At 39.4% G+C, this 27,857-nt stretch overlaps 1 protein-coding gene across 1 annotated transcript; it reads left to right on the plus strand.

Annotated features, from left to right (window-relative positions):
• Positions 1 to 7: 7 nt before the first annotated feature.
• On the plus strand, positions 8 to 27,857 carry RPRD1B (regulation of nuclear pre-mRNA domain containing 1B). The gene is made up of 7 exons (XM_082491040.1): positions 8 to 164; positions 1,647 to 1,776; positions 2,882 to 3,015; positions 10,393 to 10,505; positions 12,302 to 12,428; positions 13,452 to 13,627; positions 26,040 to 27,857. Exons 1-7 carry the CDS (start codon positions 14 to 16, stop codon positions 26,187 to 26,189), a joined length of 981 nt encoding a protein of 326 aa, XP_082347166.1. The 5' UTR covers positions 8 to 13; the 3' UTR covers positions 26,190 to 27,857.

Consider the following 27,857-nt stretch of genomic DNA (forward strand, 5'->3'; position numbering starts at 1 on the left):
CCGGCCCGCCGCCATGTCTTCCTTCTCGGAGTCGGCGCTGGAGAAGAAGCTGTCGGAGCTGAGCAACTCCCAGCAGAGCGTGCAGACGCTCTCCCTGTGGCTCATCCACCACCGCAAGCACGCAGGGCCCATCGTCTCCGTCTGGCACCGGGAGCTCCGCAAAGGTACGAGGGGCCGGTTCTTCCCTCACGGCGGTCTCTGAGCCTTTGGGGTCGGCGCGGGGAAGGCCCTGTCAGGCGGGAGGGGCGGGGCGGTTTAAGGGGAGCCTGGGCGCCGCTCTCCTGCTGTCGTGGTTATTTGTTAAACTTCCTGGGGAATATCGCGCACAAGTACGTGGGGTGCGCGTATTTTGGTGCGTGCGGTTAAAGGTGGTGTTTAGGAAGACGTAGTAGGATAGAAACGTTGGTTAAAACAGTGGAGTATTAATTGAGAGGGGAGAGGATGCTCAGCCAGGCTGCTTTGCTGGGCCAGGCAGATTGGATGCAAACCAGACAAGTACTGACCGTTTTCCCCTGGGTGTGCTCAAGTTCACTGTGAAGTGCTTTGTTGGCTGCTTGGCTTTTAGATCTTGCTTTTATAAATTTTGGGTTGGGATTCGTGCTATTTATCCATTACAGAACGGCACTAACGGATTAGGAGATAAAGCAAAGTAAAAGTGATTGTAGAGATCGATGAAAAAGGTTTGGTGGTATCATCCAGAAATATTTTGTGCTTTTTTTTCCTTGCAGATTAACTTAACTAAGGTTTGCCTTCCTAAGTGCTGGTAACTTCTCAAATTGCTTCATAATGAAGTCAGGGAGCCTGCCAGTGTCACTGTTGATGCCCTGTCCCCAGGGGCAGCTGTGAAACCAGCCAGTGTCACCTTTCTCATCCTGGGCAGCCAGCAGTGTTAGCCCCTTGGAGCAGATGATGCTGATGAAGTCCTAGCTGGAGTATCTTTCATGCGATCACTAGAGTATATTAAGTATGAATTTTTGAAAGATCTGAGTTTGGCCTGCTGTGGGAATAAACGTTTTTTTCTGTCTCATGCGTGCATATTTGTGGCTATTGCACTCCGGAGAACTGTCTCCTGCTGACTATGGCCATAGTAAAACAGAAGCTGATGGTGTCAAGATGGGAAAAGTTATGGTATATGGAAGAAATTATATGTTGCTTTGGCACAGCATTGTCTGGAAAAAGATTTGAGTCTCCACAATAGCTTTCTCCTGCAATGTCACTCTGTTCTGAATTGAGCGGTTCTATACCGAGTTTTTTTCCTTAAGTTAATTAATGAAAAATAAGTCCATTGTTACATTAATTTGCTGGTAGTTTAGCACAGCTCATTTTAATCATGTGTTTAAAGTTTATTTCTTACATGGCTTTCCTCAGAGTTCATGTGTCACTGTGTGCAAAAAGTATTAAGCTTACGTTTGTTTTATAAATTAGTTAGAAAAAAGCCCAACAGAAGTAAGGAGATCAAGAATTATTTGACTTGAAGGCCTCTGATTTGCCTTGGTAAGATGGAATTATTTTGAACTTTGTTTTTAGGCTAAAAGGCTATGAGCAACTTTGAAAGCCATGTTAATGATTCCAGATGAAAGAAATGAGAAATAAATGCAAACTCTTTTTCTTCTTTCTTTCTTTCTTCTTTTATTTCCCTTTCCCAGCAAAATCGAGTAGGAAACTTACTTTCCTATATTTAGCAAATGATGTCATCCAGAACAGTAAGAGGAAAGGTCCTGAATTTACTAGGGAATTTGAATCTGTTCTTGTGGATGCTTTTTCTCATGTTGCCAGGTATGTTGCTGTGTTACGTATTTCTTCAACTTTTCTCTCTAGAGATTTTCATTCTTGTTATACAAAGTTGGATTCAACTGGATTTTTGTTGGGGTTTGTGTTTGTTTTTTTTAAAGTCTCAGGGATGCCCGTATCCTCTCTGTAGTAGAGATTGGATTCTGACTACTTTGTGGCTAGGATCTGTTTAGTGTTAATATTTCTCTTTGAGGAAACTTGTTTGTATGTGAATCAGCCCCTCGCAGCTTTACACATTTGTTCTCTGCATGCAACCCCTACATACTTTATTTTAATTGTTACCAAAATATCTTGCGGATCTGTTCATGGGTAGTGAAATTGAATAGTTGCACGTGTTTATTAAAGCCACATAATGAATGGCTCTTCCCTGTTGTCAGAAGACTTTAAAAGAGCTGATATTTCGTGTCACTGGATTCTCATCAGTCTTCTGGTTTGAGCAGTTTCTTTTTATGTTACTTGTTTTAATGGTTATCTGATCATTAGTCTGCTTGCTAGAGGAAGGAAGAATTTCATACGTAAAAGGGAAGAAGTGATGCAGCTCCTATTCTATCAAAAATGGACTATCATTTAGTTAATTCACTAAATAGCATAATAATTCCTATTATCTTGACTAAACAACTTTAATGTTCTGTGTGTTTAGTGGTATGCTGTTCTGGATGGCTGTCTAACTTTCAGTGCTCTGTATGAGTACATTTAAGTGCCTAATGATCCAAGCAACCTGCTTTTTAATTGGGATGATATTGTCTGAAACAACTGTTTAACGTTAATACTCTGAATTGTAAACATGTCAACTTGGGGATATTTTATAGCTCTTCTTACAAATTCAGAATGATAGCAAGATTTTTCCTTCAAAACTTTTCCTGCCCTTACTTTGAGGTGGGAATGTGGGGTACTTCCAGGCAATCTTTCATCCCAATAAAAGGGGAAAATTGGCCACAAATGTGTTTCGCACAGTTTGTCTCAGACAATATGAGAAAGATTCTCTCCAAATGTGCAAATATTAATGGTTGCAGCTGCTAGTTTGGAAGATGCTCTCTTAAAACATAAGGAATGTTTTTCACCTGAACTATAATTTCTAATCTTTGAACAGAGAAGCAGATGAGGGCTGCAAAAAGCCCTTGGAACGATTGCTTAACATCTGGCAAGAAAGAAGTGTGTATGGCAGTGAGTTCATACAGCAGCTGAAACTTTCTATGGAAGACTCCAATAGTCCTCAAACTAAAGGTAAATGCGTATTGCTTTTGTATGCTTTGCTTTGTTTTTGTTGTTTTTTTTTGTTTTTTGTTTTTTTTTTTTTTAAATTGGTATGTGTTTCACTGAAAGTACTGTGAGTAGTTGAGCTCTGGGCCCCTGTAGTTGATTTGTTGCTGGAGCTGGTCATGGAGGTTCTTTGGGATTGACTTGAGAGAAGTCTGATTTTCATTAAACTCGCAGTTCCAGTTTGAAAGTGTGTTGCCTTGTGACTTGTGGCTGGCTTAAGGTAATTTCTGCTTCTGCTCACGCAGACAGAATACTCCAGTGCTGCCTTTTGATATAGAGGCAAGTAAGTAGGGTGCAAGGAACTGTTGCGTCCACCCTGCGAGTTAAAATTGTCCTACTCTACAGCTCTGTGAGTGATTATCTGGGTCATTATAATGGTTTATTCAATATTGTTAGTGCTGTCATTCTCATATTATTTTTTTAATTTTGCATAGTTACTATATTTTATTTTAACTTTTAATAACCGAAGGCTGGAATATATACCCAGAAGCTTGTCTGGTCTCTTTTTTTCTTATACCAGCTGATGTCATTTGGGGAAAACAATAACTTTGCATCATTTAATATCATTAGAACATCACGGTTATAACCTTATTATTGCATGAGAAGGATGTGAGAAACCGAGTAATAAGTTTCTTGCGTTTAAGGTGCTTTTATATTGCTTTAGCAGATACTGCCTCTTCTGTAGCATCTGAAAATATTTGACTGGTAGTACTGTAATGAAAAGAGAGGAGCAGTAGGACGCCTAACCTATGGAAGGTGGAAGTCATTAAAAATCCAGTGTGTTGCTGTCAGGGGAATATTTGTCCACTTTGCAGCTAAAGGAAGTGTCAGTGTCTTCAAATTAGCTAAAATCACATTACTGCTTTGACTAAATTTTGCTCTGTTCTCTACAGAGGTGTGATACTTTGTGAGAGAGTTGTCTTAGTTGTTAATAAAGTGCTCTATGCCATTCTTAAGTGGCAAACACAAGCAAGATACGTCTGTGGAGTTGGTAGTTAGTACAGAATTAATATGAAGACATACGCTTATGGCTGTAGTTTTGTGTGTTTTAACGTGCTCCTTCAGGTGAGATTACTGGATGGGTGCTTTAGCAGCTTACAACAGAGGTCTTCCATCTTACTGTAATTTAAGTATGACATTCAGAAGGTATTGCCATTTTTTCCCCAGATGCTGGGAGGCCAACTGACCTGACTGAAGGGGTTGTCCCTTCTGTATTAGGAAGGACAGAGGGAGTCTCTGCTCTGAGGGGTGGGAGAGGGGAACAATGAAAGGTGTACAGTGGCTACATGAAATAGCTCATATTGGGGTTTTTCTGTTGTCTGGGTGCAATGCATAAGACACCTCTTTGCCATGAAAGAATAGAATTTACATGCCTGATTTCCTGTTGAACTGTTTAACTGATTTGAAATTGTTAATTTTGGGTACCTAGATAAGTGTTTCGCAAGTTTAATTTTTAATCTAAACAAAGTGATACTGTGTGTCCAAGAAATACAGCTTTGATTTCCTGGTGACTTGGTAACTGTTGCTCAGTGTCATCCTCCCTTTGGCTGGTGCTATGAGTCAGTTCTGCTACTGTTATTTTCTCAACTTAAAAAATGTTTATACAAAATCAAACCCTTCCTAAGTGTAACAGACCTTTGTCTGTGGGAAACAGAATGAAGAAATACAGTTTTAAGAACTGCTGTGTGCGCATCTTCACTTGCCAAAAACTTAGTTTTTGTCTGGGTAATTGGAGATACCAATGTAGCATCTTTTATTTGTTAGAAGAGTTCAGGCCTTTTCATAACTGTGAATATTGCTGCTGCCTTGTCAGTTCATTGTTGTCGTGGTTTAGGCCAAAATCCACTACTGGGGACCTGAGGGACCCCAGATGGGGCCGACAGATGCTCCCCTCTACCCTTCTTCAAAGAGAGAGGCAGTGGAGGAAAAAGAGACTTATGAGTTTAGAAGGAATTAAACTACTTTAATGAAATATTAATAATAAAATAAAAAGAAATAATGAAAAATATACAAAACTGTATCAAGCTCCTGAGATGACAATCATGTCACCAGCTGGCACTGGGGCAGTCCCAGCCTGGACTCAGTGATGGACGAGAACTGTGTTCCAGATCTGGATTCAGTATCAGGGTCACAGGCAAACAAACAGACATCGGCCATTGAAGGAAGAGAGCTGACCCTTTGATCCAAATTGAGATCTTTAAATTAAATTAAAAATAAATTTGAAAACGTCATCAGTTTTTCTGAGTTTTTCTCCTTGTTTTGACTGGCTTGTTTTCAAATTAGATTCTTCGTGGTAAGAGCTAGTTGCACATGAGGTTTTTATGGATTTCTAAGATAAATTGGTGTTTGTCCAGTTTGTGGTGGGTGACTACTGATGTTGCAGAAGGCTTTGTTGTTGTTACTCTATTCCATTTTCAAGCAGGTGAACATAGGTGAGATGGACAAGAATACATCACATTTTACAGATATATCATTTATCATAAAAGTGGAAAACGCAGCTCCTCCAAAACCATTCTGACTTCCTGGTTTTGTGTGTACCCAAGGTAGACACAGCTGAGAAATAGGTAGTATTAGTATTTTTAGACTGGTAAAAGGTTGGGCCATTAAAACAAAATTTTGAAGCTCCGTAAGGGTACCTGGTGCTGTGGTAATGAGTATTCTTTTCTTCAGCCCAAGGTACAGCAACAAGTCTTATGGCTTTTTCATATTGCAGCGTCTTAAATTCCTGGGCTGGTAGGTGCTGCTTTCTGAACAGGATGGATCTGCTTGGGTTGCAGAGTGTCACTTACCCTTAGAGTTGTGAAACTTACCAAAAAAAAAAGCAAAGTCCTGCATCAGTGAGAAAAAATATCTTTAAAGCTTATTGGTGCACATTTCAATGGTGCAGCTTATTTCTTGTTTCATTAGTCGCAAGGCCTTGGGTAAAGGTGTAGCAATTCAGTTGGTGGCACCTGGTAAGTTCCTGCCATGGAACAGAATTGCTTGCACAAAAAATGAAGCTTTCCCTTCAGAGAGGTGGAGGGGAAAGAATACCAGACCTTTCTAAGCATGATATTCCCTGTTTTTTACTTCCTCAGTGGTGCAGCTTACTACCATATTTTAGCCTTTCAGATTCCTTAAGGAAATGTACATATACATGGAAATGACCTTTTGAATGTTGATATCTTTCTTACGTTGTTTTAACTCTAAATGTATTTGTTAAGCTTGCACTTGCTTTCCCATTAATCTTATTTTTATTAGCATATTTCTTTTTACAAGCAGTAAGAAGAACCACCCATTTATCTTAAAGTCTGGGAAAACTAGGTCTGTAGAGGTTTGATGTCAAATTCTGTAGGTAATATAACCAATATAGCTGAGACTTTTTCATTGTCTTTGTAATAAGCAGTTGAAGGAAGTCCTTGTATGTGCACTGATGTAGGAATGTCACACTGTAATACAGAACTGAACTGCTACTCATCCGCTCTGGTTGTCTTTGTATTGCAAATTCTGCAACAGGAAGTCAGACCCATATTAAAATATGGAGAAAAACATCAGAGAGGAGAGCAGGCAGGGGTGCTTCCAAGAATAACTGAAATAAAGGCACCCGGGGACAGGACTAGATATCATTTTGGAGCAGGTCAACTCCAGTTATGCTTCACCTAGGAGAGGCTACCAACAAATGTATGTTGTGATGAGAACTTAAACAGTCATGGGTAACCTACCGCCAAAGAATCTAAGGGTTAGAACAGTTGGAAGATAGACCGGTCCATTGGGTTTCTGTGATGTCGTCTTCTTTCTGATTGTTCTGTGATGGTCTTCTGTTTTCTTTAGGAAAGCTGTCTAATTTTTGTTGTTGTAGTCAATGTTTTGTCTTAAATCACTTTCCAAAAGTGTCTTTCTTACAAGTTTACATGGGCCTTGCACAAGTTGCTAAACCCCTGGTACTTGGAACCTAAAGCCTACAAAAGTTTACTTATAGTTTTGGGAGGCTTATTTTTTGTTACACTGATTGAGGGTGATAGACCTGCCAACACATAAAAAACCCACTTTAATGCAACTGGTCTGCCTTTCAAGTAAACATAGTAAACTATAGAACTTCAGAAGTAGAACCCCCTGTTTTATGAGTTTGCCTGTTATTCTAGAACTACAGAAGCTCTTAAATGGGGTTTTCTTGCATGTTTCCCTGTAGGCAGAAGTTTCTGCTCATACAACTTGTCATATAACTGTATACTTAAGTCTCAGAAAAGGTACATGATGTAGTGGTGCTGAGACTGATAAATCCTTGTGTGAATTAAGGATTATTTGTTTTTTTTAAAAATCTGAACGCTTTATGTAGTTCCCTCCAGTGAAATGCATTATCTACCTGGGGAGTTCCTTACCATTTGGTGTGGCTGCTTCTTGAATGAGGAGATGAACATAACCGAGTCCTCATGAGATAAAATAATAATTTTATATTGCTTTGAGATTAAAAAAACCAAAACAAACCAACCCATAAACCCACTGTTACTAACAGGAAAGTTTTAAACTCCTAGTTATCCTTTTGAATGTGTGTATACAGATTCCACAGTTGGTTTCTTTTTACGGTGCATATGAGCCTGGAGTCAAATCAAAGAAGTCTGTTTACCTCTAAAAACAGTAGTCGAGAGATGAGAACAAAAAGGTGAGCGCCCTAGATAAGATCTCCCATGTCGCCAGCTTACGGGAAAAACTCATACTTTGTCACTAAGGTCTCTGACTCTGTAAGCTTCCTCAAGCCACTGGAGATGGTTGGAAGACTGAAAAGTTGGTGGAGAAATACCTTTACAAGTATCTCTGGATACTGCAACAGCAAGATAACAACAACATGGGGTTTCACTGCAAAACTGTTATGACAGTAATTTTCTGTCATTGTGGAGAAATGAAGTGCATTGCTCTTTGAAGACTTTTAGGGGCTAGTTCAATTTCTGAGCTGTGAAGAAGACCCCAGTGAAGCAGAAAAGCTGACTTTGTCTGTAGTAGTGGTTTCTCTTCTTTATGTCCGTGTCAAGTGTGGGCTCTTGATTTTCCTGGAAGAAGCTGTCCGTATTCTACATGGAAATGTTGATTGTTTCAGATGTGTATTACATATCATTGTTGAATTCTGATCAGTTTTAGGCTCTCTTAATGCTTGCTTTCCTCTTCTCTTGTTGGATTCGACTGGCTTTTTCAGAAGTGTAGACTGCAATAGTTAAATTACTTCTGGCTAACAGATTTTGAAAGCTACTGAGGCAGGGTGTGTTATATTTTATGCCTGGCTTCCCCTTCTCTTTCAGGGGTCCTTTTCCACTATAAGCTCTTGAGTTTGAAAATTAAGCATGGGGTTTTTTTTCTATTTTGCTGAAATGGAGATGGTGTTTCTGGGGTTCTTCAGTGAGGTCATCTGCTGCCCCTGTTTACCAATGCCAAGGAAAAAAGTGCAACAATCCGCATTTATGTCATGCTTCTCATGCCCAACATGCTATTTCAAAGTTGACTGCTTTGTCTGAGATCCTTTGTCTACAGGCCACTTTGCCATCAGCTGCCGTTCATATCTCAGGGAATCGCCTGTCTTCAGGTACACCAGCTAGAAACTGGTACTTAGGACTGCAGATGTTCATGCACCTACTTGTTCGGATGGAAAATTCAATTCCGAATCCTCTGTGTTAGAGTAGTAAGCAAGCATAATACCGTGTCTTGTGGTAGACCAGTTGGCAACACAGCAGGAATAGCTCTTCAGCAATTTGAATCCCAAGTCTCATTTTTGTTTTTTTTTTTTTGCTTCTGTGCACACTGTCGTCATGCATTCTTCTGTTGATTATCTTGCTTTTATCCTTTGTTGGTTAATTACTTTATGATAAGTACACACAAGTGATAAATACTGATGGCACATTGTATTGGGCTATGTAACTGTAAATGCTCTCTTTGGCCATTTTGTCATCTGCACATCTCCTGTTCATCTGAACTTTTGTCTTCTGCAAACATCAGTGGACAGCAGCTGTTTTTCTTATTGATCTGGTATCTTACTTGCTTGGAGTCAAATTAACAAGCACTCTATACATCAGTTGTATACATACAAAACTTAGACTGCACCTTTTTCTATCCTACATAGCTTTGCTCTCATCAAAAAATCATTTGGTTTAGGGTAACTGTTTTCTCTGCTACTTTGCCTTCTGTTGAGTAAATCTGTTCTCTAACAGAAATGCATTTCTATCTACCTCAAAGATTTTTCTGCTTTTTCCTACACAAGCAGGATGTACAGCACCTCTGAATTTCTCTCCATTAATATAAAGTTTTTTCAGTCATGTGTCTCACCTGTCAAGGCAGGCAAAATTCTGCATTTAAGGACAGACCTTTCCGTTTGCTTCCTCATTAGAATTGGGCAGACTGATTTAATTTTAAATCAAGAGTGATCTTGGATTTTCCTGTGAATGCAAGTATATACAGACTCTTTCCCTTGAACTCCATGATTATTTCAGCAAGACTTGATTCTATTGAAGAGATGTTCTCAAGACTGTGCCCAAAGCTTTCTTACAAATTGCCCTGGCTCTTATTAATTTTGGTGGCAAGTCTGAATAATGATCTGTCTTCTTCTGAGGGCTCTGTGACTGGATCAAAGGCTGCATTAGGACTTCTGACTCATTAAATAAACTGTCTCTTCCCTTTCAAAGCTAAGGTATGCTACGCTAAGGTTCATTTAACCAACACTGTCTTGCTTTATGAAATCCTTATTTCTGAAGTGTTCGGGGTTACCTGCTTGGAGGTCTGTTCATGCTCTGCCCATTGCTGTTGTTGCTGTCAAATCTTAGAGTTTTAGTTTCACAGAGCTGTCCTGAAGTCTTTATTTTGATGGAAGAGTGGAAGGTTGAATAACGAGCAGCTATTTAGTTGATTGTGGGACCACAGTGAGCACGTGCCAAAAAGATAACCTGAAATTCTTCTGTCCACATGTATCCTAGCATAGATGCTTCCTTTCTGCTGGTAGAAAGCCCTACCTGCATACATGGTACTAGCCAGAGAATCTGAGCAGGATTGAAGACCTGCCATTTATTGACAAATAGGATGTTTACTTGCCTTTCCTACTTTCAGTGTGGGAGGCACAAACATGTATACAGTGTGTAGTGCAAATAGGAAGACTGTATCCTTGTACTTGCATGTACAGAGATACGTGTGTGGGCAAAATCAACCTTTTATTGCTGTTTTGCATTTGAGTGTTTGGAATATGATGCCAACATTATAGTCCAACTGTGGTCCTCCTTCTCATTAAAGAGCTTAATCATCAGAGCATCTGATCATATTTTTTTTCAGTAGAGTTAGGTAACATGAGCAGATCTGGCATCCAAATGAATTGCTTATATGTGTCTTTAGTTGCAGAAGAGAAGAAGTCTTTAAAGCGGACTTTTCAGCAAATACAAGAGGAGGAAGATGATGATTACCCTGGGAGCTACTCACCACAAGACCCCAGTGCTGGGCCATTGCTGGTATGTGGGATGGGTTGGGAGAGGGGGTTGTTCTGAAAGGCACCTCCTGTGTGGTAGAGCCACAAGGTGGAGCTACCAACAAGTAAAATACTTTTAATGGAGAAATTCAGTTGGGGGTTGAGAAGTCCATGTGAAATGGAACAGATTCTTTCTTCATATTGAAACACTGTGCCACTTCTGCGTGATTTCAGGTAGTCTAAACCAAGGTCTGAATAGTACTGCCAGTAAAGAATCTCAAAGGACTGCTAGAAGAACAGACCATATTTTAAATTCTTTCTAAGCTCTGTACGTAATCTCTCAACCCCAAAGCTGTAACATAGTTAATTATTTTTTTTGTAGGACATCTCTCTCCACGTGTATGTTAAAAAGATCAACCTTTGATAGATTTGTATGGAGTTGGTTAGGAAATCCAGTTTTGAAGACTCTGTTTTGAGGCTGATGCATTAGTGCTGTGGAAATAGGAATGAAAAGGCTACAAAATGAACATATGTTAAACTATTGTCTATTTGAAAAGGATAAAAAAATACACCATCCATCTGGTAGAGTGTAAACATTGAAAAATAAAAATAAATAACAGTTGTCAAGGAAATAAGTGAAATTTTTTTATTGTTTTTACCTCCAGATGCCTTGCAACTTAGGGTTTCTTTTGATGATAAGCATTTTGTTTGTTACTGTTGGAAATCATTAGCAGTTTGCAAAGAAGCAGTAAATATTAGGTAATGGACTTCTTTATTTTTCAGATTAAAATATTTATTTTAAATTTTTCAGTGTTTTTTCTTAGTTTTCAATCAACTGAAATGTAGTTTAAACATCAGTGGTGGTATTTACATGGCTGGTGTTCCGGTTTCGAAAACCTCCCATTAAAACTTCAGTGTTTTGCAGAACAAAGAAGCAATACTTTTTTCTTTTTTTTTTTGTCCTGTTCAGGGAATCTGTCTATCTGCTTTTTTTATTTTTTTGAGTGGGGAGGAAATCTGATATGTCAGGGGAAGTCCTCTTAAGGCTATCCTCATCCATATCCTTTTAAAGATAGGATATGTTTTGAGTGTATTCATTTAAACTGACACATTTTTCCTTAATGCACTAAAACCAGCTGAGAGCTGAAGTTGAGACGAAGTTGATACAATGGAGTCCAGTTTAATTGCAGATTGCAGTGTGCTACCAAAGATGCAGTTGAGCTAAGTGAGGATAGCAATGGCTTTGCAAATTCGGGGCCATTAAAAGTTTGCTTTAACAGGGATAGCTTTCATCGTCATCAAAATTTATGGTCGATAACCAGTTACAAAATTCTAAATCATGTAACAATGGAAATCTGACGCGGTTTTGTTTGGACTCATACAAGTTTGGGTTTGGTGTTGTTTTGGTGTTTTTTTGCTATGTCAGAATGCACCTTTGGAATAGAACAAAAGGTGCACATAAACTCCTTCTAGTCTAAGAGCAAGTGTCAGGGATGCTCAGCTAAAAGCTAAGAGTCCAAATTTGATGCAACACAAAGCTCATGTACTTCTCAGCTTTGTCTTAAGTGATCAGTTCTCTTCATTGGAATGAGTAGTTTTCCACTGTAGAGTCTTGAAATGATGATCCTACTGTAATTATGTGTAAGTTCCTAAACACTGGGATGTTATAACCTTAGTGAATACTCCCTGTGTTAGGAAGCAACATTTTAAAAATTACTTGAAGAATATATTCCAAAAATGGTTGCTTTCAAAGGTAAGTGACCTCAGATGCAGTGGCCACGTCTGCAGGACGTGGCATAAAAGTTACGTGGTTTTGATGTTAGCTAACTTGTCTTGTAGACCGAAGATTTGATCAAAGCCCTACAAGACCTGGAAAACGCAGCATCAGGAGATGCAACAGTGCGGCAAAAAATTGCCTCCCTGCCTCAGGAAGTTCAAGATGTTTCATTACTGGAGAAAATTACAGGTATGAAACTGGAAGATGAACGAACATGGGTCCAAAGAATAACTTAGAAATCAAAGTCTTTTTCTTTAAATAATCACAAGGTGTAGTGGAGTGAATTCCTCCTTTCATGTCCTTATTTTGTAGCTGTTGGGTAATAAATAGCAATCCTATGGAGTAAAATTGATGATGAAACTTCATAGCTGCTTCCATTTTTTGGCTTAGACCAAGGCTTTTGTACTTGGAGAGCATCAACAGCATTTTGCAAGAATTTAAAGGAAATAGGGCCAGAGTTCTCAAATGGGTGTGTTTGATTTTGACACCTTGACTGTTGGATGTTTTTGAGTTTTATCAGATTGTGCTGAGTACAAACATACTCCTTTATTGCTATGGAAAAGGAAACTCACTACGCCCATTAGTTTGTCAGTCTTTGTTTAAACAGACTTTTGCTATTGTATTTGAAAAGTAATCTTAATAGAAGCATTTAAATGTTGAACTGATTTGACTCTTGTTCCTGGAAGTAGTTTTAATTTAGAGTTCATTATGAACTGTCACTTATTGAGTCCTTTATAATATACTCTTACAGTGTCCAACTGTGAAGACTAGTGTGCAATTTGTATGTTTACTTGTACTGATACATTAGGAGTTATTCAGAGAAAAGAGGAATTTAAAAGTACACACTGTGTTTAAATGTGAAAATCACCCCTTTTGTTTAACTGAATTCTGAAAGTGCAGCCTAAACTTTTAGTTTAATTAACCTGTTTATAGAGGCTACCTTAATAGATTTAGCCCCACTCCCACCCCATCTCTGCAAGGACAAAATTTAGTCAATCATGTCAGTGTCTAAAAAACCACCATTCTTGGGTTGTTAGTCCTGCCTATTTCCTTTATATCCTCTGTGATAAGAACTCTTATTTTCCTGTCAAGCCAGAAACGTATTTATGAATGTAATGTTATTGCGCATGTCGTTGGTGAATTGTAGCCCTTCTGTCAAAGATGAAAGTTTTAAACTTTGTCCTCTAAATTACCTGTCACTTTTGCATGTAGACAAAGAGGCAGCTGAACGGCTTTCGAAGACTGTGGACGAAGCATGCCTGTTACTAGCAGAGTACAATGGCCGGCTGGCAGCAGAGCTGGAGGACCGACGCCAGCTGGCGCGCATGCTGATCGAGTACACCCAAAATCAGAAGGATGTATTGACAGAGAAAGAGAAGAAGCTAGAAGTGAGTACTGATTCTACCGGTGCTGGCAAGCTGATTGTCTCACCAAATGCTCCTACCTGACTCCTAATCTATGTGTTTCTCTCAAGGGAGATGATTCTAGGTGTTCTTTTTACATTTGGAGTAAAACAAGGGTAAGAAAGCGGTACAAAAAGCCTGGAGAAGGCAAATCTGTTCTGATGTTCAATCTAGGATGTTTTAATACACTTGGTCATGGAAGGCCAAGAACTCTGTACTTCTTAAGGAAAAATAGGCTCACCTAACAAAGTTTCTTCAGACTTACCCTATTTTTTTTATGAAATCCCCATTTCCAAAAAATCAACCTCCCTTTGCCATAACTAGCTGGGTTTTTTTTAATTAGTTGGGTTTTGTTATTCTTTTCCTTGTGGTTGGGTGCCTCTCATCCACCTTCCCCGTCTTTATTTGATGAAAGGATGCAGTTTAAACAAGATCTTCTGGTCTCCATCCTTTAACTTACTCTTACCTATAGCTTCTGTGATGGAGTGTAAATTGGGCTGATACCAAAAGAGGATGACTTGCATTTCCTGCAGTAGCTCCCTCGATCGAGGAGGGCAGGATGCTCTAAAATGTGACAATGCTGTCTGGACCCGAGCACCAGCTGCACCTCCTAGAGCGAGTGCAGGGGCTGCGACAGCCAGGCGTTTCTCTGAAATGTTTTCTCGGAGGAAGTTCTTTCAGCACCGCATCTTGGGACTAGTGTGGAAGTTTAATTAATGATTGTGGTTGTATGTCACTCTGCCATCTGTTAAACTGCCCCTTGGCGGCACATTAAGGGCTTCCTCTACACTGTCGGCTGCTGGTTATTATGAACAGCTGTTGCTGGGTGGGACATGAGTTGCTGTAGAGGACAAAATCTTCTGGAAGGAGACTGTGCTGTAGCAATTGCAGGCTCTGTTTACTGTCATGACAAACCTAATCCTCTCACAGCTAGGCAACATTGTTCTGAGGTAAATTTCATTTTGAATGTTTTCTTTGTCATGTGTGTTTATACTAGAGTTTCTCAATGCCTTGTGACTGTGAACATGTTGCTTTTCCAGAGCAACGTTTTTTTCCAAATGAGCCAAACAAGTGCTGATGCTGCATTCAGAATTAGAGTGGAGAGTTAATAATTCTGATAGCTTGTTTTGCTTGATTTTTTTTCAAGCATAATGTTTGTCTTATGACTGAGTTATTAAAAGGCACTGTTTGGCACCTGATTTATTGGCTGAATATGAGTGGGAGTCTTGGGTTAGTTCTATTTTCCCTGTTGAAAAAAGGACACCTGTCTAGTAGAAACATGTATGTGTGTGTATATACATAAAAATATATAAATGATAGTCATATTGTTGCTTACTTTTTAAGAAAGGGCAAGAAATAGATAGCAAAATGCTGCAGAGCAATGTTTTTAAAAGCCCAGAACAATCCATAAATTTGCGTTAGTTTAAGACTGTGAAATTAAGAAATTCACAATGACAACTTTAAATTAAGATTTTTAATGCAGTAGCTGAAATGTTGCGACAATTGGGGGGGTTGTTGTTTTGGAAAATAGCCTTTTGGTAAAGAATGTTGCTTGAAAATTGTAACTCTGGCAGAGGCAGAAATATAATTGTGAAAATTAAGTGGTTCACTGGCTGAGGTACTTTGTTAATAGGAATAATCCTTTTGATGGCAACAGAACAGGTTGCTTGCCCACTGTTAAGTGTAAACACATTCTTTAATATGTTGGTAACTAAAGAATGATATTGCTAACCTAAACAGCGATTTAGTATCTTTGTCATTTGGACAAAACAAGATGGCCTTAGTACTGTAGAAGTCTAAAATGAGTTGCAGGAAATGCCATTCTTTAATCCTTACTTAACATGAAAGCACAATTCATACTCATGTCAAATCTCAAATTTTAGCTGAGGGAGATTGCCTGATTAAAGCATTCCATTGTTCTTGAGTTGTAGAGGGTTAATAAATAGTGGAAGATGTTGGTTACAGATATGGCAGGCTATATCTGCTCATCAGTTTTGCTTGCGTCTTTGATGTTCTTACAGTAATGTTATTGATAAGCCTGGATTTTTCTTTGTAGTGCTAATAAGCATTTTAATAGAAGGATCTGAAATTCTTGTAGCAATTAAGAATGTATTAGAAAACAAAACATTTACTCAAGCAAAGACTGAAATAAGAAAATAACTTTAAACAATCTAATTTTACGTATCTTCTCATTGTATGCTTTGCTCTCAAGATATCTTTGGTACTATTGACTGTAAGTTTGGTTTGTTTTTTTATTCCTCGTGTGAAGTAAGTTTCCTGACTCTCAGATGAGATGGCATTTTTAGATAGAAGATGGATTGTTTACTTCACTATCCTAAGCCAGCCAAGGCTGTTAGCTGGGGAAAGGGGCTTCTGGTAGTAATGTGGCTTAGGGCTTTATTTGAAGATATGGAAATGTCTGATTTGGAAATCACTCTGGATTTGTCTTGTATTTTGTTTACTCGCAAAGCAAAGTCTTTCACTATGATAGTAATGAAAGTAGCTAATCTACACCGTTTGAAAAGCAGCTTTTGCAGTCTAAAGAGCTACAGTTGTTTACTAATCCTATTAATACTGTCCCTCATGAAACACAGGAAATTCTCTAAACATATACATAAACTCAGTGTATTTATGTCTAGTGGGCTAATGCTCAAAATACTTTCAATGTCAAAACCTTGCAACACAAAGCTCTTGTCATCATTTGCAGAAAAGCTATTTAATTAAGGGACCATATGCTGAGAAAGGTGGTCTTGGACAATAAATTACACTTCAGCATTGATAAAGACTGGCGTGAGTGGGGATTGAAACAATGTGGTGCTAAGGAGCACTGGTAATTTGAAGGAAAAAAGCCTGGCACAGAGCCTGAAGATCATAAAATATGGACAAACTCAGCTTTTAGGGTAGCAATTGAAAGAGTTGAAAGAGTAATAATTAGGATTACTCTATTTGGGGGGGGAGTCAGGGGAATTGTGATAATTTGATTGTAGTCTAAGAGTGCTTGGAAGGAAAAGGTAGAATTCACTTAATTCTGGCAATTGGCTGCAGAGCAAAACCAGCTGAACCAAAGCTGATGCTAAACAGCCTATACCATGGCATATATTGTTAATGGTAAATATTCCTTAGGTGAACTTACTGAAGGGTAAGAGGAATACTTTTGTTCAACATCTGAACACTGAATTTCTCTTTAAATGTTGTTTCATCTCAGTCAGAAGTTGTGGGCTTGATACTGCAGCTGCTGTATGATCTTCCGCAGCCTAGACTGGATCAGAATCAGCCTAGACTTTGAGAATAGGTGTTAGGAAAAAAATCCATTTTCAAACAGGCATAGAAACAAGAACTGGTATTTATATAAGAACAAGATAAGGTGTCTTCGTGTCTCACATGTGTACTTCCAGTGAAAGTTCTCTGATTTGTGTTATTTTTGGCCATCACTGTCCCTACTACAATTACAGAGTACAGTCAGCTGGGGAGGTTTTTTGTCCTTCAGCACCTGAGTCTGCAGAACTTCAAGGGGAAGGATTGTCTTTTGAAGTCGGTGTTCTCTTTGTGAATGCATGTCAAGCAAGTAAAAAGAAAAATAAAAAATCAGGGAATCAATTTGTGTAAAACTGAAATGTAGGGGGGGAGATATCCAGGAGAACATTTCCATGTTGGTGTACCAGGTGACTATAAAAGGAAGTCAACTAAATAGATGGGACTAGAAGAACCAAGTGAAAGTAGTGCTAGAAAATGGCAAATTGTGTGGAAGCTTTATGGGTATCCAAAATAAGTACTGACAATAGAAAATTTGGAGTAGGTGGAGTTGGGGTATTTTAATGGGAAGAAGAGGAAAAAAAAATAGAGAGGAGAATGTGCATTCAGAATTTTTGTTTTGCAGTCAGTCATGCTGAGTTCTTCCCCACGCCCACCAAATACCTTCTGTACCTGCCTTTATAAAAGGAGATGTGATCAACATACACATTGTACTATATATACATACTATAGTATGTGGGGGTATGTGTGCATACACACAAACATATCTGTGCGTTTGTATATGTGCAGATATGTATAAATATAAAGAACATACTGTATTTAAGATCCAGTTTAGGGGAATTTTTCTGATTGTTGACTGCACCTGAAAAATTGTGACTTAGAAACCTGCTGAGAGCTGTGGGGGTTTTTAGATGTTAGTGGTTTTTAATATTCATGGCTTCAAGGCACCTTTAATAAGGTGTTAAAGCTGTGCCTGTATGAATTTGCAAACCCTCTTCGATAACGCATCTCTGAAGGATGAAGTACAATCTCACTTAAGGTTTTCTGGACTGCCCGGCACGACACATTTTCTTGAAATATGATTTAGTTCAGCGGGTTAATATGCAATTTATTGCTGTGTTGCTTCCACTGCTGAGGTTTTTGTTGCACATAGCTGTTGGCTGCTGCTTTCCTCACAGACAAGAATTCTTGGGTTGTGGTATATTAATTTCAGTAGTTTAGGCAGGGAACAAGAGATGAAGTTTTAGTTTTTCTGCCAGGAAACAAGAATGTCGGTAGTTCACACGCATCCACACGGTGATGGTTATGGGAACTAGACAGCGCAGGGAGGTCTTCTGCTCTACACCCTGGGCAGGGCAAGAAGATTCCCAACAGGAACATCCAGGCAAAGTGTGTCATGCTCAGGTCCATAAAACTGAACTGCTGATTAACACAGCAAAAAGTGACTAACTGTACATCAGTATTTCCAGCTGTGAGCCAGTCGTGCCTTTGGGTGTGGGACAAAAAGGAAGGCTGTTTCATAGTGATACAATAAACTAACATTGCGGGGAATCTGGTTCTGCTGTGTGGTGTATGGCTCGACGCAACAGCTGTGTTTCTTTGCACAATGCAAAAGTATAATTTATTCACTCACAGAATCACAGAATCATCAGAGTTGGAAGGGACCTCTAGAGATCATCTAGTCCAACTCTCCTGCTAAAGCAGGATTGCCTAGAGCACATTACTCAGGACTGCATCCAGGCGGGTCTTGAAAATCTCCAGGGAAGGGGACTCCACAACCTCCCTGGGCAGCCTGTTCCAGTGCTCTGTCACCCTCACCGTAAAGAACTGTTTCCGTGTATTTGAACGGAACTTCCTGTGTTCTAACTTGTGCCCATTGCCCCTCGTCCTGTCACTTGGAACCAATGAAAAGAGCCTGGCTCCATCCTCCTTCAACCCACCCCTCAGATACTTGTATGCCATAATAAGGTCTCCCCTCAGCCTTCTCTTCTCCAGGCTAAAGAGTCCCAGCTCTCTCAGCCTTTCCTCATAAGGGAGATGCTCCAAGCCCTTAATCATCTTAGTTGCCCTTCGCTGGACTCGCTCCAGCAGTTCCCTGTCACTCTGTAAGTACTTGTAGGCATTCATAATTATAGTAGTACTGCAAATGAAATCATACTAAAAAATAAAAGCCAATAGAAATAATCCACTATTAATATATAATGTTTTTATGCATTTTACTGAAGTGAACCAGTTTATAATTACTCTTTTGCTTAGCAATCAAAAGCATTAAGATGCTTGAAGAGACATGACTATGTAGCTGTTTGCTTGCCCCCTAAATGTTGATTTATCTCATGAAGGTCGTTTGCACTTCGTGGGAAGAGTATGTTGCAAATGAAGCCAGGTTTCGTTGCCATTGTACAGTGGCGGCCCGGGCCATTTCTGAGGGAGCTTTTAAACATTGCAAAGGCTGATAGATGAGGAGGCATCTCCAGCAGCTGGAGAAATGCTCTGCAGAGGCCTCTGTTGCCAACTCTTCTGTTGGACAACTTAAAGTTGTTCTCAGTAAAGAGAAGAGCAAGGAGACAAGTTATGGTTTCAGAGCATGTAATTTTGCCAAGAGCATAAATGCCATCTCTGGCAAGTGTGATGGATGATACCACAAAAGAAGGAAGCCTTGTCAAATCTAAAAGTGCAAGACTGTGAACAAATTTAAGGTATGAGAATGAACTGAAGCTCTGTAAGGAAATATATCATTGAAGCTCTGATTTCTGGACTGCATCTTTCGGATGTGTTGTATAAAAACTCAGGATTGTTGGTTTAGTGCTGCTGCAAAATAAGGAAAACTGGTTTCCCAATGGCATTTGTTTTCACTTTCCTTGTGAGGTAGGTTCTGATGCACTGCAACTGCTGAAATGAAAACCATTTCCCTCTCTGTTGTCTGACTTCTTGCAGGGGCAAATTGACTGTGTGGCTGTTAAGAACCCCTCAAAGCATTTGCCATGCTGACTGCAACTCTGCTTTTGAGTTCTGCCAGGTACTGGAGAATATTCTGTCCACTTGGCGCTAAAACACACGCTCCTGCAGTCAGGAGGTCAGGCCACCGAGGAAGTGCTGTGCGGCTGTAGGCTTTTCTACACTCTCCTCTGCGGGTTTGTGGCTGCTTTGCCAAGAGGCCGTTTCAGTGCCGTGCTGGGTTTGCGCTGGTTAACCCTGCAAAGAGGGGAGGGCCACCTTGCTGCCAGGCTTCTGCAGCTGCCTAACTGCACCAGAGCAGATGCGGGTCTTCTGCAAGGTGGCACATGTGTCCTAGTCCAGCAAGTGTCCAGACAAACTGGGCTTTGGACTCTGGGTCACGCCTTAAATGTGTATAATCTCTCACTTGTGTTAGGTTGAATTTGCATGGAAATATGCAAGTTTATGGGTAATTCACGTTTTGTTTCCAGTTCTTTTCTCTTGATTTTGTGTGAAGGTTTGTCAGCTGCCTTCTTTTGACCAAGACTACTTTTATTTCTAGGACTGTAGGGTTTCTTTACAAGGCAAACTCATGTCTGTTTTGCAGACAGTGTCTTTAAAATTTGCTTTCTGTGAGGTTTGGATGATTATAACTGGTGTGAAGAAAGCTGTTCTTTCCCACCTCCCCCTCCAATTAAATTGTTAGTAATTCTGCTTGGTGTGCTGACCAGTGCCTTCCACCAGCATGTGGGGAAGATTGATTTATGCTTATACAGCATGCAATACAGGATAGAACATGGTTTTAAAACTGGGTTTATTCAAACCTGACACTTGAGAGAATGTGAAAAGAGGTGGGTTTGAAGGCAGGAGAAAAGTGCTGATACACTTGAAACACTTTGCCTCGGAGAAGGGGAATTTTGAACTGCTTTTGAAAAGGCCAAAAGGCAGGAGGGGAGTGAATGCTTATGTAGCATGTAAACTGGGGATCTTCTATACAGATCTGTTCTGGAGCACAGAATTGAGATCAAATGGTAGGTTTTTTTAGAAGTTACCTAACAAATTATCTACGCTAAAAAAATGTTCCATTGTCCTCTAGGTGTATATAAACCAGAAATACTAATTAATAATCCATCCTTTATAAGATAATAAAGAAACCTTTTGGGTGAGGGGTGTCCAAAACCAACAAATCAAAAAAAAAAACCCCTTACTGTTCTAATTGTGAAGTGCTGTGTGTGAATATTCCATTAGGATGTAAGACGAGGGCTTACGTGTGCCGTTCACATACTCACTGAGCAGGAGCTTGACTGTCCTTGCTTTGGAAAGCTTTTCATTTTTGGTAATGTTCTCCCAACACCCTTCATATTGATCATTTCTCATAACTATGCTGTCATTGGGACATTCATATTCTAACGTGTTTTAATGAGTATGTTTTAAAAGTACATAGGTAGTGGCAAGCAGCACAATCTAAGGAATACCTAATCAACCTGCTATATTAGTGTTGTATATTGAATGTTTTTAAATAGAGATTTTACATGGCTATATAAACATGTTACTGTCAGTCCTTTCACTTCACTACATGCTCTTTTCAAATTTCTGTCGAGCCTCTGGTGCGGGTTTTTCTCTTGACTTCTGTGGTCTTTCGTTTTCATACACCTGGTTCAAGCTACAGCATACCAAAACTGAGACTGGCTGCTCTTCCTATTCACTTTCTATAGTCTCATTAATGCTTAACTAGATGTTTTTCAGTAGATGCAACTGCTGTGATGACTTACAGCATCACAGACCCAGAACAGGAATGGAAGTGACTCGTGCAAATTCTAAGCTAAAATAAAATGAAGTCCATGCTGTGCAACTCGACAAGGTGAAGCAAGCGGTGCAGCAGTCCTCAGAATGAATTTCCTGTCATGACGATTACAGTCAGTTTTATAATGTTCAAGCAAGGCTTCTTTTGAATGAAACGCTTCTGTCTGATTCGTTCAATGGTGTTTAATTCTGATTTTGCGTTTGTTTCCAGGACTAAGTATCTTATTCACTCGGCCACTGTGGATATAGAATGCTGCATACTGAAAGGGAATGTTGATTAGCAAAAGCATTCATGTGGCACAGTGCCAATTTTTTCTGTATCATCCTGCAACTCCTGCTTACAGGAAAGATCTCATTATTTTGTCTAAAAAAGCAAATAGCATCCAAATACTATTAATCTTAATGAAAGCTTACTATGCAGCGAGGCAATTAGCCAGACACACGGAGTACAAACTAAGACCTCAGAAAGCAGTGGTTTCTTTTAAGTGCATTTCATATTTTTTTTCAGTTTTATAGAATGGAGGAACCTTATGCAAAAATCTGCAAGATGCAGTTTCAAAGCATGTCATGTAAAGGGGATAAATAGAAAACATGGCTTTCCATAAAACCTACTTCCAGAGTCTTCTGTTGCAGAATACACCACAACTCAGTTTGTGGAAAAAGAAGAGCCCCTGAGCCTGGAAGGGGGTTACATGTCTCTGCATATTCCTGAGCGGAGCTGAGGTATATTCCTGAATATTACAAACGGCAAATCCAACTAAACATGCCCTACACCTAGTATGAAGGTAACAAGATCCAGGATACATCTCCCTGGTAGGTGTTTCTTTGATGTTGCAGAGGGACTTCAGAATTCTCCGCTTCTAGGCGCAGCCGCCCAGAAGGGACGGGCTGCCTCCAGGCTGTGTCTTTGACACACTCTCTTCAGATCATTGCTTGTTCTTGGTGTGCTGTGGCTGTCAGGTGCTTCAGTGCAGTCAGCACTCCCTGACCCAGCTTTGGTGTCCAGTCTCTCGAGTCCTTTACTGCTCTGCCACGAATCAGCACAAGCTTTCGGTACCAGAGCAGATGGAGAGTGTTTAAGCGTGCAGCAGGCAGTTGACTAACATAGTCTGTGTTGTGTATCAAATCTGTCAGGCAAGTATTTATCTCTTCTAGGAAATCTTGGTTCCTGGATTACTCCCTTACAACATGTTTCCATTCCTGAATTTAGTGACGTTTTTCTGAGTTTGTAATGGTTTGGGGGCTGTTGTTGCCTTTTTCTCTTGGTTTTGTGGGTTTTTTTTCTTAACAGATAGGATTCGGACCTCATGGATTTAACACAAACTTTTGTGTGGACTAGTTAATGCCTGCATTAACCTACTGGTGAGGTAGAATAACTTAAAGTTGAACGGCTGTCATTCTCAAGGTGACTTGGTTATTTTTTTTTCTTTTGTACAAATGTCTCCATTCACATTAAGTAGGTATTTCTGGTAGCTCAGTACTGCACGTAGCTCTCAATGTAGAGTATCCCTAAAAACGGGGATATGTTAAGAGCAATATTCTTGTAAACATCTTAAGCTGTTAATTGTAACAGCAGCAACCTGTTCCCAGATTTAATGTGTTGAGGAATTGCTTCTAAGTCTTTATGTTTGCCATAGCATAAAAACCAGAAGAGAAGCACGGTTTGCATGCATCTTAGCAGTTCTTCATTTGTCGGTGTGTTTTTTCAGAGCTGGGGTGTCAAGCAAAGAATTGGAGAAATTCTTGCTCCCCTAAATAGTTTTATCAAGAAAGAAGTATTGTTTGGATCTAATACATTTGTAACAGTAGCATAAATTGTCTTCAGCTAAAAACCCATAGTGTCCTAGTTCTAATTGTCCCCCAGGAGTAACGTATCCTGGTCGTCCTGTCAGTTTTGCCCTTCTTGATTTCTTCCCTATCTTTAGTAACAGTTACTACAGCAAAAAAAATAATCTGTCGATACTCACTCTTGACAGAATTTGGCATTCTTGTGAATGTGCTACCCTTTCTTGCCTGGCTTGATATCCGTCACTCCTGATTTATGACTTTTTTCCTTTTTTTTTTTTTTTTTTTTTCAAGACAGTCTTCTGGGGGAGAAAAAAAAAACACTCTCTGAATTCAGCCTCTTCCACCTTCTATCTGTAAGCATTTGGAATAAAATAATACAATAAATATTTTTACTGCCTGTATCCCATGTGTGCAGGAGCTGGCGTTCTGCTGTCTCCCTGCCTCATGTTAATCGTGACCTGCCAGCCTTGAGCAGAGCACTCTGTTTACCATCTCTCTCTTTTTCCCCAGTGTTGGCTTCCACTTTCTCTTGGAGAAGTACGTTAAGTGTTGAAATGCAGTACTTCTATGTCTTTCTTCTTTGTCTGCTTTTGTTCTCTATTCATGCTTAAAAATCTGGGGTTTTTTTTTCCTGTTTTTGTTCTCTGTCTCCATAATGTGGCTTCCTCGACTTGTTTCCCTATTTAAGTATTTCCCAAAATGGTGTGACTAGGGATATGGGGTGCATTCTTATTTTGATTTGGTTTCTTTGTCTTCCATTGAAACAAAACAAATCCTTGCAATCCTAAATTAATGGGTGCATCTTCTCCTGAGTTGTTTTTTTTTTTGTTGTTGTTCTCCTCTAGGCTTGTGAATAGTACACTTTAGTTTATGAAGCTGCTAGAGCTTTGTTTGAACTTGATTATTTCGGTCTATATCCCATGTACATTAACAGAAGTGTTTGGTTATGACAGCGTGTTAACTCACTGAGCCTCATAAAAGGATTTGAGTTTGAAATAGGCTGTTAAAGGACATTCTTATTTGGTTCTTGGAGGAAATTTATGGAATATATTTATATAGCCATTCCAGGCATAGGGGTATTCTGAGTTGTTGCAATCGACTGCTGCTCTCCCTATTTTAATTCAAAGTAATGAAGCACAAAGAGTGTAAACTCATTGCTTGTAACCCCGCAGGAACTGCTCTGCTTTGATATTTGGAGAAGGTGAAGAGAATTTCCATCATTGAGAAGGTTAGAAAGATTGGATTAAAGTTATAAACTGTTTAGAAAGATGCTTTGATTAAATGTGTGCCTAGTTTTATTTGATCTTCAAAGATAAACTTCTGTTTTCTGGTAAACTGTTCTCTTTGCCAAGTAATTAAGAAATGAAAAATAAGTTGATATTACAACTGGCTGTATGGAAGCCTATTCTGTGTACAGCTTTTCTTAAGCTCGTTATTTACGGCATTCTGGAGATGCCACGAAAAGCATGCTGTACGTAGCTGGCTGAAGACTACAAAAGAAATTATGTGATACTGTTTTTATTACTTAAATAGCTGTATTCTGTGACTGTTACATAAATATTTAGAATCACAAAACTTTTAATATTACATAAACATCGATCTTTAATTGACCTTCTGTATTAGGTAACTTGGATATGTGTTGGTCTCCTCTTAAATGGCCTCTAAACAGTTCTTTCTTTCATTTTCAGGGTCCAAACTCTTCCTTTGTCTTCTCATTATGAAATGCTAGTCAATGTTATCTGGTGTCTCTTAGGTTGTGGAGATTTCTGAAGATGGATAGATATTTCTTACTGGAGTTTTAATGTTCAATCCAGACCTCATTTGTGGAAAAAGTACTTGCAAGTTTCCTCTTCAGGGATTTTTAACTTACTGTTTTTCTCCCTTTGAAATAAAATTCTGAAAATTTTAGTGTCTATATTTTTCTTTCTTTCAATCCAGCGTGGATGTGTCTTTCTGAGTTACATTTAGTGATTATACACATTTGTGTTGTTTGCTAACCTGCCACGGCGCAGCTTCTGTGGTCGCTATCATGAGTTGTCTAACAACTCATCGAGGAGACACCGTTTCACAACCAACACTTGGTTTTGATTTAATGATTTGAAAGTGAAAATCGTATTATCTAAATATTCAAAATTGATCAAGCTTGAAAAAAATGAGAATTTTAGCAGCACAGTAATCCTAATACCTTTGGTGTACCTCGGCCTGCCACCTTTGTCAGCAGAGGTGTGTCTGAGGACCACACTGTCAGTGTTCCTTCTCTGGTGGTGGATGGAAGTCATCAGCCTGGGGAAGAACACAAGAATAGAGCAGCTATGTAATGACACTTTCCTCAAATACTCTACCAGGCCCCAGTAGGTGCAGGTTTGGGGGCATTTTACATAGCTTCTGTTAAAGTAACACTGGGCAGGATTAGTGCTTTTGGGATGCCAAAGCTTGTGGACAGGCAATTCACTATTTGGGTGGAGATGACAGGGTGTGCAGTCATGCCAGCAGTTGCTCCAAGAACCAGTACCTTGCCACCCTCTCCCAGAGGTCTCACCTGGAAAATACTCCTGGTTTAACTAAAAGCACTGTTAATTAACCTGTGCTTAATCCTCGTTCTCTTGTCTCTTTCCCTTAGGAATATAAACAGAAGCTTGCTCGGGTAACCCAGGTCCGCAAGGAGCTGAAATCCCACATCCAGAGCCTTCCAGATCTGTCACTGCTGCCCAATGTCACAGGAGGTCTGGCACCTCTGCCGTCTGCTGGTGACCTGTTTTCAACAGACTAGAACAAATGGTGTCCCCCAGTTTCCATTATTACCAGCAGAAGTAAGAAGACTCTGGTGTTGACTGGAAATCCAGTCTTCCAAGACAAGTAGGAAGGAACTTGCAGACCCTGCTTTCAACCTCTTGACTGCTCGTGCTCACCCTCTCTCTGTGTATGCCGGCTCACGTTGAGGGGAGGAAAAAGGGCAAGTTTTTGTGAGCTCTTAAGGGAGTGGGGATAGTCCATATAGCCAAACTTTTCTCATATTTTTCCGTATTCTTTAGTTGCTGTTTACTCTTAGCACTTGTTATCCCCACAAAAGTCATGAGAATCATGTACATACATACCTGGAAAGTTTTCAAGGAGAGGTTGGCTACATAACATTTTTCTCTGTAAAAGTATCATTATTTCTGCATAAGTCTTGTCTCTTTTAGTTGGGTTTCTGAACCTCATCTCTGAGAGCAGTAGAGTGGCTAGTAGGCTTTGTAGGGGTGTGTGTGTGGGTGGGTGTGTGTGTGCAGGTCATGTACCATGTCAGTGGAAGAAGGTGGCATCTACTGAGCAATGGTACAGAGAAATATTTTTATTAAATCTACAGTTCCTCATACTGTTGTGGGACTGACGTGAAGATAGTTCCTATTTGGCATGTACATAAATTGAAACTCACCACAGGCAATAAAAATAAGCAGCTTTTCTTTGTGAATTAGAAATAGCTTCATAATTTACACTCTGCTGAGCAATGCAGAACTGGGTATTACCTAAATGAGAGTGGAAGTAAATTTTGTTCTAGCTACCTTAGATTTATACCACACTTTTCCTCTTCGTTATACAAAATTAGATCGTCATAGAAGCTTTGGTTTAAGAAACTGAGAGGTTGGAATTTTGTATTCCATCTGGCGATATCCCAGTGACAGGCACTGTTTGATCTACTCTGAGGATGGTTACATTGGAAATACCATTCTATAAATTCTCTCCATAGCTTTAGTGAAGTGATTTGATGAACAGAAGTCAAATGTGGTATAAATATTTATTTATATATATAGAAAATAGACCCATATATATGCACATATCCTGTATGCACATGTACCATGTCCATGCATGTAGATATTAGAAGGATGTACTTAATTTTGTGTCACAGATTATTGTGAGTTGATTTTTATAATCGGGAGAAGTTTAAAAAAAAAAAAAGGAAAGAAAAAAAAAAAGGCAAATTTAAAATACTCTTAATTCCATTATTTTGCTAGCTAATGTTTTAGCTGCCATGGATGTAGTTACATTTCAGTTTGTGTGTTAGGTCTAACAAGCTGGACTCTGATCACTGAAAACCATTCCAATTTGGATAAAAATTCTGTTTAAACTTAGCACCTCTCACTATAAAACATTTTAAGTTTCTGGAAACACTTGATCTGATAATACAGGTTTTGTAACACAGAGGCTGAAATTAGTTGAAGTGATGTGCTGTGTTTGTGCCTCCCTATAGTCTTAAGCTGCTGTTGTCAAAGACATGAGGGGAAACCTACAGAAATGCAAAGCTTGTTCTGCGTCCTCATTAATTTATTTTACAGGGTATGCAGTAGCCTATTCAGCATTCAGTTAAAACAAATAATACAGCATTTTTTGGTCATTATGTTGTTAAGAAACTCACATCCTTTTCTTACTGACACTTCATTCTGTCCTTTTTTTTTTTTTT

Source organism: Vanellus vanellus (genome assembly GCF_965231255.1).
Source record: "Vanellus vanellus genome assembly, chromosome: 15".
In the NCBI taxonomy this organism is placed as follows: domain Eukaryota; kingdom Metazoa; phylum Chordata; class Aves; order Charadriiformes; family Charadriidae; genus Vanellus; species Vanellus vanellus.